Consider the following 18,376-nt stretch of genomic DNA (forward strand, 5'->3'; position numbering starts at 1 on the left):
TAATCTGCAAATACCTAGCTTCCTAAGTTTTCCCAGGCATTGTTCCAAGGCTCAGAGAAGGTGAAGCAGGCCTAGAGATTAGTACTAGGTTAACGGTCTCAGATGCCAGTAAAGGAAGATGAATATAGATGGTACAGATTTCTCTGAGATACAAAATCAGAGGCATAAAATGCAATTTTAATATTTTTCTATTATAAATACTAAACCAAAATCTTACAATTTATATAAAATCTTTACAATCTGTACACTTTTTCAGTCTTCTCAGACAGCATTAGAACTTTTTCAAGTTGCCATAGAGATCAGTTACAACAAAATAACAGATGCTACTAGAACAAAAACATATATAAGCTAATCTAAAAGCAGTTGTATTCAACCTGAATATGAACAGTAGCCCTGCCTTTTTAATTATGATATTACTCAATCTATTTACTTTTATCTTTAAACAATCAGAATTAACACTTAAAAAATAAACAGGGGATGGCTCTTTTTCTTTCTGTCTTCTTGTAAGTACAGCTGAACCTAGAGAAGGAAAAGGTGAGTGTTTCCATTTAACTTAAGCCACGACAAGATAAATTTCAGTATCATTGTTTGATAACATGACTTTTAAACAGCACTTTTAATTGTGTCTTTTTTTCCTAACATAAAGCAGCTTGAAGATTAACGCAGGGGCAAATGATTCTTTTGTCAGTTTTAACAGTTTCCCTGTAATCAGGTTCTGCTGTTAAGTCTTTCATGTTAGTCTTTCAGGAAAAGAAAGTCCCAAAAGAAAAGAAGGGACTAACAGCACTTAAAAAAAAAAAAGGGGGTGAGGTGGAGGGAATAACTGTTAGTGGCTTTCAGCAAACAGAGAACCTGGAGGTTACTTAGAGAGCTCTGAAGTTACCCAGGTATCAGCTGACCTCTTTGAAGCAGGAAGTTTTCAGCACACATGAAGCACTGCACACTCGTTCTGTAAGACACTCCTGCAAACAGATCCCTTTTAAGTCTTTCAGATTGAACAAGCAAACATCACACAGAAACACTTAGGACTGTACAAATCTGTGGTCATAACTCAATTTTGAGTATTAAGTACTTAACCTAGTTACGCAGTAGCCTTTTGGCCAGCTGATGTTAGGAAATTTTCCTTTTAACTGAGGTTTTGTTCATGATCTCCACACTCCATCACAGATGAATTATATGTATACCCACAAATTGTATTAGAATCCAGAGTTTAGACCACCAGTGAGCAGTTACCTTGGCTGTACAACAAGATTTATGAGTCTTAGCTGCTCCTTTGGGGTATTTTTTAAATAAGTGAAAATATATTCAACTTTTATCTTGTTTTAACAGTTGTAGAAACAGACTTTTACTCGCTAAATGCTTATTAGAAATATGCCTTGCTGTAGTTCCCTGAATAGAGGACAAAATCAAGAAGCTCACAGAAAATGGGCAAACCAAGTTTGCAGACATGACCTGACAGCCATTCTGATTGCTTCACTGATCAAAGTGCAGTTCCATGTTACTTGTTAATAATTCAGGTTTAGTGTATGAGTTAAAAAAAGCTGTGCAGTCTTCAGAGCTGCTGGGTTTTTCCTATGCATTTCAGTTATTTACAGTAATGTAACAGAAAATCTACTACTACTACTCTTTCCCTCCGTTTATTTTTACTTAGATATGGAGTTGCAAGCACAACCCAATTTCAAAACAAGAATTTAGAATCACTAAACTGGCAAGTAGTTTCAAATTAACTTTACAAATAAAGCATTCATATACCTGATAGTGACTGTAAATTGTGGATGGAATGTATATTTATGCCACTTTGAACACAAAGCACAGATGGTATTGTCATTGACTAAATTTCAATCTATAATGGACCTGGTAACTTAGAAGCGTTGAGCATTAAGTGGTTGTTTCTGATGTTTGTATATGTGATGACAAATACCTGATAAATACAAGAAAGTTTTGTACAACTCTTAAGTGTACAGATTCTCTTGGAATGCAAATGCAGTTTTCAAATCGGCTATTCTGACAAGTAGATTTATCAGTAACTTGAAAGACTGTTTTATTGTCTCTTAACAATATGTACACTTTGTGTCTTTAAGCTACCTCCCTCACACCTTTTACTATACAAAATTTACAGACATAGGAGCACACTCATCTTGACTCTTTACGTAAAGTGCATGTGAAATCTAGGAGAGAGAAAATGGAGAAGCCTTGTTAGGAGCTCTGAAGTAAGTAGCTTTGCACAGGGATTGCTGTACAGGTTCCCTCATACTGTGGCTCTAAAGGTTCTACTCAACAGTGTTATCTACTTTGATGTGAGAGAATTATGATCAACCTTGTCCCATATTTACTGTATGGGGACAACAAGTTACCCCTTAAACCAACTAAGTAGAATACATGTTCCAAGTCATGGCATGGAGCACAAAAATGGAAGCAGTATTCAATGTCAAGTCTCTATAGTCTCACCTCTGTTACCTTAATATAGGTAAGCATTCAAGCAGCAGAACTTCTAAAGCTCTGAAAGATGTTTTAAAAAATTGTCAGTTTATCTTAAAAGTGTAAGGATCAATCAAATATCATCAGCTTAACTACTTATTTTAATATTCTGGTTAATTTTTGGAATTAAACGTGACAGTTCACTTCATGGTTTTAATTGGTTTCAGCTCCAAGAAGGAATTGTTTTTCTTAATTTAGTATTCCTACAGTTTTACTAACTCAAGAGTTATCAAACATTTGTTTCTGCAAAACTGAGTTTGGGCCAAGTTTGAGGTGACACAGTCTTACGAATAGCGACTTTGTCAGAACACTTGTGCAGTAAGGCGTGCTGCTGGCAGCCAAGGAAGTCACTGGGGAATCAATATGGTCTTCAACATGAACAGAGACTTCAGCAACACTCTCACTCCTTTTAAAAGCAAACCCAGAAGATACTATTTTCATTGCACAGATAATGCTAAGTTACCTTACAAGGTCAAAGGAATGATTTTATACATTTGGGAGTGCATGTTTAAAAGGGAAATGTGTTGAGTAAAGAGAACATTTCTGCGTAACATCCTTCAGATTCTCTCTCCAGTTCACTTGGTAAAGCAGCTTTATCACAGCCCCTCTTTCAGTCTTACATTCTTCCATAGGAGATTTTCCTCATCTGCTAGGAGCAGTCTCTGTGTTGTAGACTGTCAACTACATGGTTTCTTTTCTGGATTGTGAGAGATTCAATTGTTTTATGTGCCTGTTCCAGTTGGATCTTTAAACCTTCATTGTCTGCCTTTAGAATATTCCTTTCCTAAACAAATAAACAAACAAACAAACAGAGAATTGTATTTTATTCTGCAATTATTTGAGGACTGTCTGGTTGTAAATTTAGCTTGACTGCCATAAACATAAATTGGTGTAGCTCTTATTAGAACCAGTAACTTCTGTGAACATTTCCACAGTCACTGCTCTACCCTTTGTGTATACTCTCACAACTTTCCAGCAGCTGGTATCTGAGTCATGTCCACAACCTGCATTTATCCACCCTCCACTGCACCTTTCACAACAACAGTAGTCTGGGGAAACAACACAGGTCACACTTTACCACTCTACTGCTGCAGAAATTGATGTACCAGAAGCTAAGCCATTAATTTGTAACATCATCTGCTGTTTAGTAACTGAGGTCAGAATCTGATGAGGGAGCAAGGGCAAGTGTAAATTATGGGACTCACATGAATGGGGCATTTTAAAGAATGCATTTTTACAAGTTACGTCCATGCTTCACATCCTTGTTGCATTGAATATACTGTTGATTGAAAGGGAAGTGGTTACTGGAAGATTGTCTTATCTCTGTCTTAATGAACCATTCATCTTTCATAAAACATGAGTTCACTTTATCAGCAGCAAGGGATATTTTGAAAGTGATAGTCATCATTCAAAGATCAGACTGTGGTCTGATAAAACCTAAGGCATCAGTTTCATGTTGGTTCATCAAAGAATAGTGGTAAATATTGAGTAAAAAGTATGAAAATAAGTCTTTGTTCCTCATAGTTATAGCTGGATCCATCCATTAGCTCCACTGTTGATATTGTAATAGTCTCTTTAATCTGTCTGGAAAGGTGTTTCTACAAACCTGAATTTGGGCCATGTTTGAGGTGATGCAGTCTCATGAATAGCTATTTTGTCAGAACACTTTAGAGTAAGGTGAGACACAACTGGGCTGATGCAGGTGAAATCTAGCAAGAAGCACCATCTCTGTTCATAGCAAAATTTTGTGGTGGTGCTTGCACTTGTCAGTTGAACAAAAGCAGCGCTCCCTACCCTCCCAACCCCATATAGTCTGTCACTTAGGGGAGGGGAGGCCACCAAAATCAGGAGGAAATTCAGAACTATGTTCCTCATTTTATGGAGTAACATTCTGTCCTGAGTGGATTATGTTCACATTCTAGGACTGACAGGGGATCAGTGTGATCATAACAATGGCTTCAAAGCCCATACTAGCACTAAAATTTATAATTGAAATGAAGCATTGCTGGAAGTTGAAGTGGCTAAGACTTCATGGATTGTTTAATTGCAATTAAATTGGCAACTAAGTACACTGGAGTAAAGTGACACCTTCTCACCCAGCCACGCCCCCACACATCAACCACTTGACCATACTGTTGTGTAAAACAGAATTTGTTCCATCATGTATGTACCTGCTCAAGTTCCTGGTATGAGGGTTTACAGCTGTGATGCTCCTCCTTCATTTTCTGGCTGGAGTCCTTGTTTTCCCATTTAACAAATGCCTTTCTGCGGCCTAGAATTGGGCTTGGAAATGTGGATGCTGGAGCTGCCTGGAGATAAGGATTTTCTGGCATCCTGTGTTCTTTCTTCTCTCTCCGCTTACGAGATACATCACCAGCCAGCAGTACAGGATCAGTCTGTGTACTTTTATGAATCACAGCTGGTTTCAGTCTCACTGATATCTTCTGAGCTGAGGAACCCATGAGCATAATGGTTCGGTCCTTGCTGTCTTCACTGTGCTCCACTACTTCTCCATTAGGAAAGGTGAATGATCCTTCTTCTTGTCCTTTAAAATATATACGGTAAGTTGAGGCAAGATCTTCTCCCAGAAAAGGAGAAAAAGGAGGCATGGTAATTAAACATGATTTTAATAAAGAAAACATGTATTCCTTCCTGACTTTTACATTCATTGCTCACCAAAATAGGTGTCCTTAGAAGTTTCTCAAGGTTGTGTCTTGAAACAACTCCTTGCCCTGTCTCAGTAACATAAATATGGATCAGTAAGAAGAAAACAGGTGTGGCACCAAGGTCAGCTAGAGAAAACCTTTATTATGGGTAAGAGGTGGTTATGACGTAGTGCTGCAGCCATTTCAGACACAGTCACAGAGATGCACATAGTCAGTATCAAGAGAAATGGGCTGCACTGAGCTCTGTGTAAGTGCTAACAGGAAGCCTAAGGTGGAACCCAGCAGTATGAGTGTTAAATACAACACAAAAGACTGATAATCAAAGTGGCAGGAAGCAGATTTGAAGAACATATGAAATACAGGCAAAAAGCAGGAAAGAAATTCAAAGAAAGTGAATATTCAGAGAGTTGGAACATCAAAATCAAAACCAGAAGTAGCCTGGTGTTTTTCAAGGACAACATTCCTTCTTTGGAAGCCTACACAGTAATACACAGTAAGAAAATTGTATACAGCTTGTTTGATAGAAGGAGAAAAGAACAGAGAGCTGTACATTTTTCATTTCCGATTCTGTGAAAGATGGACAGATGGGGAGGAGTTACAGATTCTGCTACTGAAGTGGAAAATATAAGGACAATTAGCTGTTGGTTTTCCTAGCAGACAGATATGTAGGAAAACTGACTTTATAAACTCCACATTGAAATTTGAGTCAGAATTGTAACAGTGCAGTAGTCAATGTTACAACTTGCTAAAAAAGCAAGACTTGCTCGTCACAAGGTGAGAGAGTTAAGGAAACTCCTGTCAGCTCTTTCATCTCATGGCATATAGTTCTCATGAGAGTCTGGCAGAAGATTTACTCATTTTTTGGTGGCATTTGTGCACCATACATTGTGTAGTGTGACGAGATCTCCCAGAAAGGGAGTCCATCCTTACTCAGTCTAGAGCAGGAATGGTGTTACTTGATACAAGCTAAAATACACCTGGTTCTAGTTTCTATGTTGATAAAACACTGCAGTTAACTAACAAGACTTAAAAAGATGCTGTACAACTCAGCTTTAAAAGAAAAAGGAGCAAAGGAAAGATTATCTACATATTTTGGTATTTTTAATGTGATCTTTTCTCACCATGGAATTGTTCTTTGACTCCTACTGGGCAGAGGCTTGAAGCAAGGGCAGATGTTGGGCTGCTGTCTGCAACTGCAGTTTTGGGTCTTCTCTTGCACTCTATCACAACCAGGTCTTTGCATTGCTTGTGACAGTTCATTCCACAGTCTGTAAACAAAACGACGTTTACATGATTCAGTGGCTCTGGTGTAGCATCTAAGGTAGCTCTCACACTGTGCCTTCCTGGGAAGCAAGAAGCCTTCTTTGGTGTTCTCTACACGACTACCTGTAACAACACACATCTGTAGAATGACATCCCTTTGCTATGTATGGCTAAAACTCCTTTTCATTATGAAAGTACAAAATGGCAACATTCAGTCACAACAGTGACTGTAGGGGCTGCAGAGAAAGCTGATACCTGCAGGAAGAAAACTCCGGAACAGATGTTGGGAATGTGCTGCACAATATTCACAGAGTGGTGCTGTTTGTGTCCAAGGGTCTGTTCCCAAACCCTCTGAATTCAGTCATGTCTTGCAAAGCATTAGAGCTGTCAGTTACAAGTTCCTTCATCTCTGCATTTCTTCTGTCTGTCATACTATTCCTGAATCAGTTTTCTCCTCCCTGGGAGGTCAGATTAAATGGGTCCATAGATGGATCTCTGTAGCAATGGATCTCATGATGATCACGGGTTTTTGCCATTCACTATCAATTATGGATTAAAATTAACAAAGTATAAAGTACTTTACCTTTGCATCTGTATCCTTGTTTAATGACTCCCCATAGCTGAAATTCAAACAAACAGAAAGCCTATGTATTAATATATTTCTCTGCATGTTTGATACCTCCAGGTTAAAAAAAACACAACAAACACTAAAAGCTCCACTCTTTTCTAAGATCTGAGCACTTGCAGAATATCTTGTTCTCCTACACTTCTAATCATAAGGTCAAAATGGAACTTTCTACCTCTTTAGCATAAGGTAAACAGAATATTTTACATGTGTTCATCAATGACATACAAAGTATCTTGAGCTAGTCTACTGAATACATCAGCAGGTCTGACAGCCCCTCAAGGAGTTGTGGAGCTGGAGTAGATGGAGAATTCTGCCTCAGCAGCCTTGTATGATCTCAGCTGAATGAAGATTAGTAGGACAATTTTACGAAATCTTCCGTGCCATAGGCAGTAGCATGTCATGTCTGTATCAGGACATGAGTTCTATCAGCCCTGTGGAGTGGAAGTCTCTGGATTTGGAAGTCTTGCCTGAGACTGTTTTTGGTGACACAGCCAAACTCCACAAGGTATGAACCATGTTTAAACATACTGGCCCTGCCAAGAGGGAAGTAAAGGATACCTTAGAAGGCTACAGAGGCAGAAGCCTGGTGTTCTATATAACTTCACTGATGTTTTATATAGATCCTTTTCTGTATATGACACAAGGCAATTATGAGATAAAAAAGGCATAATTCCAAAGGATGTTAACATAATTTGCTAAAAAGTAAGCTTACAAATCCAGCACAGTTGTCGCAGAAAGTGGGCCTTAAGTAAGTGGTCTCTTGGAAGTTGTGAGCAAAGCCAAGTCCTAATTTGGAATAGATTGAGCTAGCTCTCATAAAGTAAGCTGTTATTTCATCCCTGCTAATCAGACCTTCCCTGGAAATAAACAAGAAAAGTTGTTTGTGAGACATATATTTTGTTAAATGCATAAGGAGAATGAAACATATTTTTCTTGCATTATATAATAGCGATAGTTTCATGTGCAAAAAACTAAAGTGATCTCAGTAATCTTGCCAATTGTTTCCAAAATACACAGAAGCTTATCTACACATTTAAACTGCAAACTGTCAGGATAAATGAAATACCTGCAAATGCAATGCAACCTCAAAACTACTTCATAGTAAACCTCTGAATAATCACTGTTGTATTTTTCCATGCTCTAATATGTTATGAAAATGTTCCTGATTTTATCAAAGTATTCATTTGCCAATTCTTTAAGGGACAGCTTTATCACAGGAAAATTCTTTAGCAGTAAATACTGACTATAATTTGAAAAATACTTCTTTTTCAATTGTCTGTTTTTCCTTCTAAATCAGCTTGGTCACCATTGCTGTAAGCCCATGTCATTCACAACACATTTAGAAGATGCTTTTGTCAGTTACGTTTTCACTTCTGTCTGTGCCTGAAAAGGACGCTTTTACCACCCTAATGATAAAATACAATTTAAACACAAAAACTCCTAAATCCCTCCCAAAACATATCCTGCAAAGTTGATAAGCAGGTACTCACCAGTCCTTAGCCATTACACAAAATGAAAATGGAAAGCTGGCAGCAATCTTTTCAAATTCTTCCTGGGAAATGTATCCATCCTGATCATGGTCATAATTTTTGAAGACAGACTGCGCAAGGTAATAGCAGAATAGTTTATAATGAGGATGGTCTGAATTACCACTTTAGAAAGCCTCCACATTAGTAATAGTTATGGATTTCCTCTCCCATCTTCTCCCAGTGTTTATTAAACAGTGCAACAGTCTAATTGGTTTTTTTGCTTGAGACTAAAAAAGCATTATGATTTCTTGATTTGCAGCAAAACATAGTGTACTGGTTTGAGACAAAGTCCACACAGGCTGGACTAAAAGTTTCACAACCCAATGACAGCTGTTTTTTACTTCTGCTTTAAGAACATTCTGCCCAGACTCACGTGTACAACTTGAACTAATGCTCTCAGTTAGTGTTCTCAATGATGGTTTCTGCAGCCAAATCAGTGTAACTGCCTAGCTTATTTTATCAGGTCAGTGTAATGAGAAAATCAGTAATATGACAGAATTTTCAGGGCAGACACCTGTTTCCACTTGCAGAATGCATTACTGTTTGTCTCTGGCCACAAGGCAAGGAGCACACCTAGATCAAATTTAGAAATATATTCCAAAACAGCGTGTATCAAAGGATGCCTCACAATATTAGAAGTGCTTAGAAAGAAGAGATGAAGCAGGCAAGCAAAGACAAACTACCTCTCTACCCCCACCAGTTTTGGAATCAATCACCTTAACTAGTTTCCCATAAAGCGGGGGACCCAAAAGAAAGAGAAAAAGCAACGGCTGCTTGTAACAAAGCCACTGAGAGGCCTCCTGTCAGACTGCATGACGTTGGGACTCCCTGGTAGAAATGGACTCCCTGGCTCCTTGAAAGAGTGACTCTGGAAGTACACAAACCAGCATTCACACTTCCTACTGGCTCTTCAGCCACTGAAGGAATTTCCATCCATGTCTCACGGCTGCTGCTGCTATATACAGGTAAGCAAAAATATCTGATCGTGAGGACAGAAGTCCCATCCCTGTACTCTCTCATACCTTGAGATTAAGACTACAAAGATTTACAATGATGTAAAGTACACTGGCCAACCTTACTTACATCTACCATCCTCTGAACATGTTTGCTGATGGTTTTTGGATCAGGTTTTGGGGCCACTCCTGAGGCCCAGTCTGCAACTACTGGTGGTTTGGAAGGTGTCATAGGCTGAAATAAATTGAAAGGAACTTCATTAGTACCACATGGAAAGATTACACTTCTTCCATTTGTGACAGTGGACTCTGTGGCACAGGACTGCAGAAATGACCTGTTGGACCCGAGATCGTTCTTTTGATAATTACATGGTGCTTAAGCTCTTCCTTGAACTGTTCAAAACAGCAGTCATGCCTTGAACTGTCACAGTTTGCTGACAACCCTGTAAAATCACCATCTTTTCGATATTTATAAAACAGGAACAAAACTACCACATGACACTCATGGGTTTCATCATTTGAATCATGTAAGAATTCTCCATTTGAAAAAAATAGTATCAACTACCAAGATTGAGACTGATGTCATGTCTCTATGCAACAACTTCATTTGTCTTTGTGTTCATATTATAAAACCTGATATGGTGTCAACTCTGCCACATATTCTAACTTAGGCTTCATCACCAACCAAACAATTTGTGCTTTAATAGATTTACCTCAGTCCACAAAACTACAATGTTTTCAATTTCACATACAATAAAATAAAATAATAAATTTAATGCAAGAGATAAAACTTTCTTTAAAAAAAATTCTTCTTTTTAAATTAAAATCACTCATAAAACCCCTCCTTTTGTAAAGAATCTGTAAAGGCCCTTACAGCAGCTCGGTGACTTCGTGGCTCTCGTGCATATGAAAGTTCATAAATTTCATCTTCTGTGTAGTAAAGATCAAGGGACAGCTGAAAACAAACACATTAGTTTAATCCCAGAACAGTCACCACTACTACTTTATAAACTTGTTGCTGGAATGCATTCATATTTTTTGGTGCATTATTTTTTTATTTCAATTACACCTAGAAAAAAATGACCTTGAGCTGCACAGGTGTTCACAGTGATTTGAAATGTGTCCAATTCTACATTCCAGACTGTTATTGCCATTATCTGGAAAACTGTAACATTGAGTATTGGGAGTTCAGAAGCTCTTGCATTGAAATAAAATGTTTCTTCTCATTTATGTCCTGTCATATATTGCTGCATGAAATTATGGACAAAGTTCTACACAGTTGTAATAGCCATTTTTATAAAACATTATTTAGAAGAAAGAAATACGTAGAATAATTTAGAACAAATAGCAGAAGAAGTAAGAAGTTCACCACTTCATACAGCTTTATTTCAGGCCATGGGCGTCTGTGCTTTATTTCACACAAGAGTGCTCCCAGAGAGAACAAATAACCTCAGGCACATAAGCATTTTTATCTCTTAGTTTTTTACTGAAACAGGGCTTATCATCAGAAAGTGGAAGCAGGCTAACTAGTTTTTCCAAGATGAGATACTTGTTAGGGCCAAACAAAACTGAGAAACAAGAAAGGAAGATGTAGTATTTTAATAGAAGGTAGTAGCTTAACTTACTAGGAGAAGCTAAAATAATTATTGTTTTAACAAAGTCCCAGGTAGTATCAATTTTTTTAGTAGCATGGCACTGACTGGATATGACTGGGAGAGTCGTATTTGACTAATTTGACTACATTTGACTAATGTTTATGTCAGACAGTTTCTTTAGCACCAGAAGAAACTTGGCTAGAAATGCAGTATCTTGAGGGACTGAACTTCTGTGTGATTTTGTTTTTAACACAAGGAATCCTCCTTATTGAAAGTACAGAGAGTGCATGCTACTATAGTGAAGCAGAAATAAACACTTCCTTCCCTTGTAGAAATAATTGGAAGCATACTGCTGAACTGGCACCTCTACCCTTGCTGCCAGATAAATCAGTGTCACCAATTTCTTCTCTTCTATTCCTGTACATTTCCCCTTAGATTAAAAGAAATCTTACACTCTTATGAATTCATAATTAATTAATTAATTAATTAATGGAATTCTCTATTTAGTTGTTTGATAGGTAAATGAAATTTTTACTTGGATGTATTTATCTTATCTCACAGACTTACTGTAAGCAAGTGAACAAGGTCCATATTAGCCTCCAGGGGAAGTGGCATTTCCTGGAGTTGTATCAGCTCATCTATGTGGTTATACAGAGAATATAGTTTGTATACATTAATTTTTTTGTCTTCCAAGTAGTCTGGCATGCCCTCATAAAGGGATATCAAGTCTTTCAGGTGGACCCCAAGGATTGGGATCTTAAAGTTACTGCACTCATTATAGGCACGTCGGTAACTATCGTAATTTCTGTAAGACGAAAGCAATTCTGTCATTTCATTAAACACCTAAAAATAAAAAGAAAACAAAAAAATCAATGCTGGTTACTGTTTCTGTTTTTGTCATACAGCACAAGAACTTCCCATGTTATTGTTAAGGAATTTACTCACAATGTCTCTTGAAAAAGATTATAAAACTTCAAATGAAATCTAGGTATTCTAGATTTCCTACACCCATAAATCACATACTAATATGCAACTACAGATAGTTAATCTGTAGTCTAATCTATAATGCTGGTCTCCTTACACTCCCCATTTAGTCAAATGAAAAGAAGGAAATAGGATTCTCTCAAATCAGGGGGATCTGTATGCAGTCAATATTTAAGCACAGCACAAGCTCTCTGACATTCATAAACGCAGTCATCTTCACCCTAAAATGTGGAATGCATTATCTGACTTCCAGGTCACCAGCTGGAACTGCTGGAGAGGTCCTGGCAGAGAAACCCTGTACTGTGCCGTGATCCCACTGCAGTGTGATCAGAAGTCATACTATGGTTCAAGGTCTCATATCTGTTTTTTAAGAACACTTTTTCCATGGAAATGAATTAGAAACAATATCTTGGGTTTTTTATAAAGGCCACAATAATCTTCAGTCTACCAGGATAAATATTTTCCCTTGTTTAAAATTATACAGGTACAAAGTTGACTCATAACACTGCAAAATCAATGGACCAATGTTTTCTCTGGGAAGTTCCTGTCAAAGTTCTCGATTTGTAACCTTTACAAACTGTTTGATGTAGTTAAACCTCAAAGTGTGTTTTCAAGTCACTAATTACCAGCCTTTTTTTACCTGCTTTCTATTAGCACCAGTATATGATTTCTTGATACAAAAAGTTATTCAAATGATGTATACACATGCAGTCCTTAAAATGACAAAATTTGAAAAACAACACGTTTCTGAAATAAGCTTTCTAACTGATTTTATAGATTCTGAGAGCTGTAAGCATTTCCAGTGGAAGGTCAGGTATGCATTGTTCATTTAAGCTGATCATACTGTGATCAAAACAGGCTCATGAGGTACCTTTACGAAATATTTCAGGCCCCAAAAAGAATAAAGTATCTTATTCTCTTAAGAAGTCTCCTAAGAAGCCACATGAAGGCTTCTTAAGAAGCATTGCTAAAAAATATGCCTTCTTACCCATTTTAATAGCTTTCATGTGAATTTCACAAGAATTTAACTGGAAAATAAAATAGATTTCTAACATTCAACCATACTATGTGTGCATTAGGGCTAAACTTGTTAAAGTCTGAATTAAATAAAACCTGTCATAGGGAAAGATCAGATGAACAAAACCAGTCCTTTCACTCGAAGTGCAGAGCTCTGCACTAGATTTTACAGACTCAGGATGGTCAGTGTTGCTACGGATGACAATAGTTTTGTTTTCAAACGTTCCAGGATCCAATTCTCTGTTTTCATGCTTGAATATTATTCTGTACTACTGCATGTAAATGAAAATGCAGCTCATCACATCTGACATTAAACAAAAAACCTTAGAGAATGTATACAAGTCTTGAAGAAAGTCTTGGGGTTGCAAAAAGTGTAGGAGTAACTGGTGATGTAGAGATGAAATGACAAATAAAAACCCTTCAAAACCAAAGAATTTTTGTTCTGTCTTTCCATCTCATCCAATGAAGTAAGGTTGCTTTTAGTGTGTGCAGTGAAAAAAAAGTTAAAGGTTACCTTATTTGTAAAACTTAGAGAAGCAATACTAACCTTAATTACATCATGAGGAACACATGAGCTTGTTTCCTTGAGCCTGGAAATGGAGCTGTGACAGAGGCCTCCTATCACTGCCATTAATGTGTTGAAATTCTGCAGCTGGTGGAGCTTCTATGGTGACATAAAAAAAAAAATCAGCATTTATAATTTAAAGGTTCAGGTTGTTCAGCGTGCACACCCAAATTTTAATTTCCTCTTTGGTATTGCTCTGAAGTCTTCCAAGTCTTGTGACACTTGACTTCATGTATTTTGGTAATGAGTTGTGATTTTACTGGGTGTAACATGAACTTATTCTACTGTTACTAAATCAAATATTAGATTTTCAGATACAGTAAGTCTTCAAAGTACCTCCTCAGTAGTTCCCCCTCTTCCCACAGTCTACCACAACTAGGAAACACTGCCTATTATCCTGGTTATGAGTGCAGTTGTATGCCAACCATACAACTTCGCATTACTACGCAAAGAATACGAATATGACCATAGCTCTGCTTTTATCCAGAAAGGTGTTTCTGGTGGAATGCTTCTAACTACAGCCAAAGGCATGCAAGTGGCTCATGCTCTGGAAAGCTTCACAGCCACAGCTGGGAATCTCACATGCTGATTCAAAAGCAAGTCCAGTTTTTCAGTAAAAACAATTTCTTCAGAATGAACATGAGAAAGACCTGGTGCCATGGCACTGTAATATCTGAGCACTTGGTAAGGCAGCACACACACACAAATACACATGTGCTGTGTATGAAGCAGGAGACCAGTGCCAACACTACCAGCTCACCCTACAGTAGTAGCATAGGAAGAGCAAAAAAAAAAGGGCTGTATCAGAGAAAGACAAAATAAACACCAAACATGCTAGATTTTAACTGACCTGTGCAACATGAATAAACTTAATGAACACTTCAGCCCGAAGCTGTGGTGTTGGTCTGCTGAGAACCATTAGCTGCACCCACTGAGAGATACCATTGCAAAGAGAAATCGATCTTTCCATTGTTGGGTTCTCTTTCACGCAACTATTCACAATGTAGTTCTGATAATCTGAGAACTTAAACAAACAAAAGAAACATAAATGAAAATTCATGTAGTTTCATATACCTCATGATCTGTGTGCAGACAGAGGTCTGCTTTTCAAATTAAATATAAAAGATATATTTTATACCTTAAATATCCGTAAGACTGAAATCTTTCCTTTGTAAAAGCTTTGTTAAGTTCAAAAGCAGGGGCTTCGACTAATTGAATTAACTGTATCTCAGGGGCCTTGGCTCTTATAAACCCCAGGATGAGCAGAACTGGGGCTTTCCTCCCAGCCTCAGTGGCTTCATAGATTCATTGAGTCTAGACTTCTATAGGGAAGGTTAAACAGAATTTAAATTGTAATCTAGTAACTCAGTAATAGTTTAAGGGAGTTCAGTGTTCAGTTTATGCATTCTGTAGCTGGGGCACACTTCTGAATTAAGCTATACTAATACAAAAAGCAAGTTCAATGAGATTAATACGAAACTGAGATAAGACCATTAAGAATGAGGGCTACAGATTCCTTAATACTTTCAATACAGCTTGTGAGATTCTCTTATTTAATCAAGGCAATCTAAAATTGTTTGGTAGACACCTGTGACACAGATTTTTTTTAAAAGCCATTCTTCCATTAAGATTAAAGAGAAGCAATCATTTGCTTCTGTTGATGCAATTTTTATCCGTTCTGTTGATTTATCCATTAACAAAAATGCAGAAGAATTTGATCATCAGAAAATGTGACACACAATTTTTACGTCCATTCTTTACTATGACCACTAATACTAACATCTTACCAAAAACACTCAGAGCCATAGGAGGCATATATTCCTTTCCACAGGAATATGTGGAATAGCACTGATCTTTAAGCAAAGGCCATAAATTGTCAGGCTGTTGTTTGTTTCTTACTCTCCCTCTCTCACCTTCTCACAACTTTATAAATTTTTTCCATCTGTTTAGTAAGAACTATCAGCACTTTAAAAGCAAAACTGACAGCAGACACCTCTAGATTTCTCCTCTCATTAAATTAAAAATGGAAGAAATGTTAGTAATAAGTACAGCTGTCTCTGAGATTACATAGTACTTACTTTACAATTACTCTTTGAATTTTGAACCCCAGCCAGGTTTGGGTGGATCTTGAAATTTAAGCAACTACTCTATACAGATAGATAGGTAATTTTTCAGTATCTGACTACATAATTATGGACTTCATAGAAGTTTCAGTACAACTATGAATCAGTTTTATGTTTTGTTCTCAGCATCTCCTTCAGAAAAGATTTTTTTTTAAATACTGAAAAAATTAATCCCTAAAATGTTACTTAAAAGTTTTTAATTAACTGTAGTGCACAAATTTATTAATGAGGTCAGCTGTAACAAGCGTGTTAGTGGCAGATATGGTAAAGAAGTTTAGGTACTTAAATAATGCAGGAGCCTGTTACTGCGGTGACTAACTTAAGAGCCTCAACAGGAATCCAGATTCTTACAAAAGACTGTGGCCTCCCTGTACTTTATGACTATAAATTAAAATACTTTCCAAGCACCAGAATGCCTGCAGTCATTACTCCGTGAACACCACTCCCAGCATTTTAATTTGCTACAAGATGGGCGGTATCTCATGGAAGATTTTGCTGTGTGCTGTGTACGTGATCAAATATTCCCTCCTGACTTTCAAATGCCCAAACCTTTAAATAGTTATTTCAGTGCCCAATACCACAGCCAGTCGTCTTCAGTCTTTTTCCTGGTATATGATGCCGTATTAGAATAACGAAAGGATTCTATGGCTTAGCACATCATGAACAGATTCTGCAAAGATTTAATTAATATAGCTAATTATTAATTACACATTTTCTGACCCAAAGTCTTGGTAAACTCATTTATACAAAAAACATACACCGGTACCCTGCATATAAAATGTATATATGTATGTAGCTGTTGGAACTCCATGACACATCTGACACAAAATAAAACCATACTTGTTGCACCCGTTAATTACCTTATATCTACACAGAGGTTCTGAAAATGATAAGTTATATAAGCTTTGCATATTATTACTGCCTACAGGCAGCAATCTGTGCATGACTTCGGTTCTACAGCTTATTGAGTTTAACACAAAACACAGAGTCACGTACTGTCAGCTCAAAATAAAGTACATTAAAACACGACTGTGAAATCTTCCACCATCTAGTGAGAGCCCCTTTTCTTGCATAGGTTCAGCTTCATATTGTAGTGCTGCAAAAAAACCTGCCAAAACCAGCTAAATAACAGCAACAGAAAAAAAAACCACACTGAAAAAACCACTTTGCTTTCACTCTTATTATCACACAGGCTTTGCAACCCTCCTAGATTTTGGTCTCTAACATTCACTTTTCCATGTGTAAACTGTATCAGGTTTTAATAGAGGTAATGTTGTAGCATACAATGATGCAAGTGAAGCCAAGGTGCATAGGGAAGTTTGCATCTTAGCAGCTACAAACATTACGGAGAAAACAAAACAAATGAAAGAAAAATTAGATAAATCCCTAAGAATTGTTTGTGTACATGAAAGCTGGTATAATAAAATATGTTTATCCCCCCTTACATTAAAAATGGCATTTTCTAAAATGCTTTCTTATCTCTAGTCTTTATTTTGCTATGCACAATCAAAAAAGGCAAGCAGAGTCCAGTGGACATCTTCAATGCAGTCCATTAATCACTGCTCAGAATTGCTGTACTGTTCACCACAGCCACAGAAGGTGAGCATTCTAGGAGAATATTCCAGGTTTCCTTCATTCCATTTCAGCCTGATTACTGATTTAAGTCAAAGGACTCTTCTTGCTCCTGTGCCCAATGACATCCCTTGTTCTAACAAAAAGAGCTTCTTGGGAAGAAGATCTTGGATTTGGAAGAAGGTTTACTCCTCTTCCATCCAACTGATCTTGCCTCAACTGTTCAACAGCTGAGGTTCCTTCTCCCTCTCTCATATGGTTGTTGCAGAAGGGTTTTTACTCAGAGTAAGTTCCACTGGCCACCTTCAACATGAGTAAAATAAAAGAGTCTGGAAACAGACTCAGATTGTCCAACATCTCGTATGGCAGAGTTAATCTTGTAATACTACCTCTCAGCCATATTTTCTATGTCCTTCCCATCTTTGCTTAATATAAATAAATAAATAAATAAAAATAACTTACTGATATTCTTCTGAAAGACTTAAATTCAAGATAGGTAAGGTGGTCTGACAGCTCCTCTGGCTCAAGGTGATCAAAAAGAAGTGAGACTTTCCGTTTCTTACTGGTGTTGGCCTTTACACGCTGTGTCAGCTTTCTAGACCAATCCCTAGAATTTCTTTCAAAACACAATTACTCCAAGTTATTTACTGAAGAGCAACATTTTTCTCTTTCCCTAAGTCAGAGGTAACATTGTTTTCATGCCTTACTGCAATAAAAAGTGAATTATTTGAACTTCTAAACAGAAAACTCCTTTCATGCATTAGAGATTATATGACAAAACATTATTGTTAGTCTTTATTGTATTGATGTAGCATGTTAAGTACAATACAACTGTCTTACTAAACAGCATGAGATTCTACGTAATTTCTGCATTTTCAGAATAGTTGTCTGTAACTTCATCTCCACTGAACACATCCAGCGCTCCTCCGTTTAATAATTCTTAGATTTCCTTGACCAGCCTCTGAGTATGAACTGTCTCCTTTTGCTATTGACCCACAGAGTA

The 18,376-nt window shown here is 37.3% G+C and overlaps 1 protein-coding gene across 5 annotated transcripts in view; it reads right to left on the reverse strand.

Moving 5' to 3' along the window:
* Positions 1 to 156: 156 nt before the first annotated feature.
* RASGRP1 (RAS guanyl releasing protein 1) overlaps positions 157 to 18,376 on the reverse strand; it is a 39,285-nt gene continuing 21,065 nt past the window's right edge. For all 5 annotated transcript variants that reach the window (XM_048305837.1, XM_048305838.1, XM_048305836.1 and 2 more), the window contains 12 exons: positions 17,836 to 17,989; positions 14,529 to 14,702; positions 13,661 to 13,777; positions 11,680 to 11,955; positions 10,392 to 10,472; positions 9,648 to 9,752; positions 8,526 to 8,635; positions 7,748 to 7,892; positions 6,991 to 7,027; positions 6,266 to 6,412; positions 4,650 to 5,023; positions 157 to 3,262 (listed from right to left, as the gene is read on the reverse strand). In XM_048305837.1, the coding sequence (XP_048161794.1) occupies positions 3,128 to 3,262; positions 4,650 to 5,023; positions 6,266 to 6,412; positions 6,991 to 7,027; positions 7,748 to 7,892; positions 8,526 to 8,635; positions 9,648 to 9,752; positions 10,392 to 10,472; positions 11,680 to 11,955; positions 13,661 to 13,777; positions 14,529 to 14,702; positions 17,836 to 17,989 (1,855 nt within the window). In that variant the 3' untranslated portion in view covers positions 157 to 3,127. The remainder of the gene's footprint in view (positions 3,263 to 4,649; positions 5,024 to 6,265; positions 6,413 to 6,990; positions 7,028 to 7,747; positions 7,893 to 8,525; positions 8,636 to 9,647; positions 9,753 to 10,391; positions 10,473 to 11,679; positions 11,956 to 13,660; positions 13,778 to 14,528; positions 14,703 to 17,835; positions 17,990 to 18,376) is intronic.

The sequence above is a fragment of the Corvus hawaiiensis genome, chromosome 6 (assembly GCF_020740725.1).
Source record: "Corvus hawaiiensis isolate bCorHaw1 chromosome 6, bCorHaw1.pri.cur, whole genome shotgun sequence".
Classification (NCBI taxonomy): Eukaryota; Metazoa; Chordata; class Aves; order Passeriformes; family Corvidae; genus Corvus; species Corvus hawaiiensis.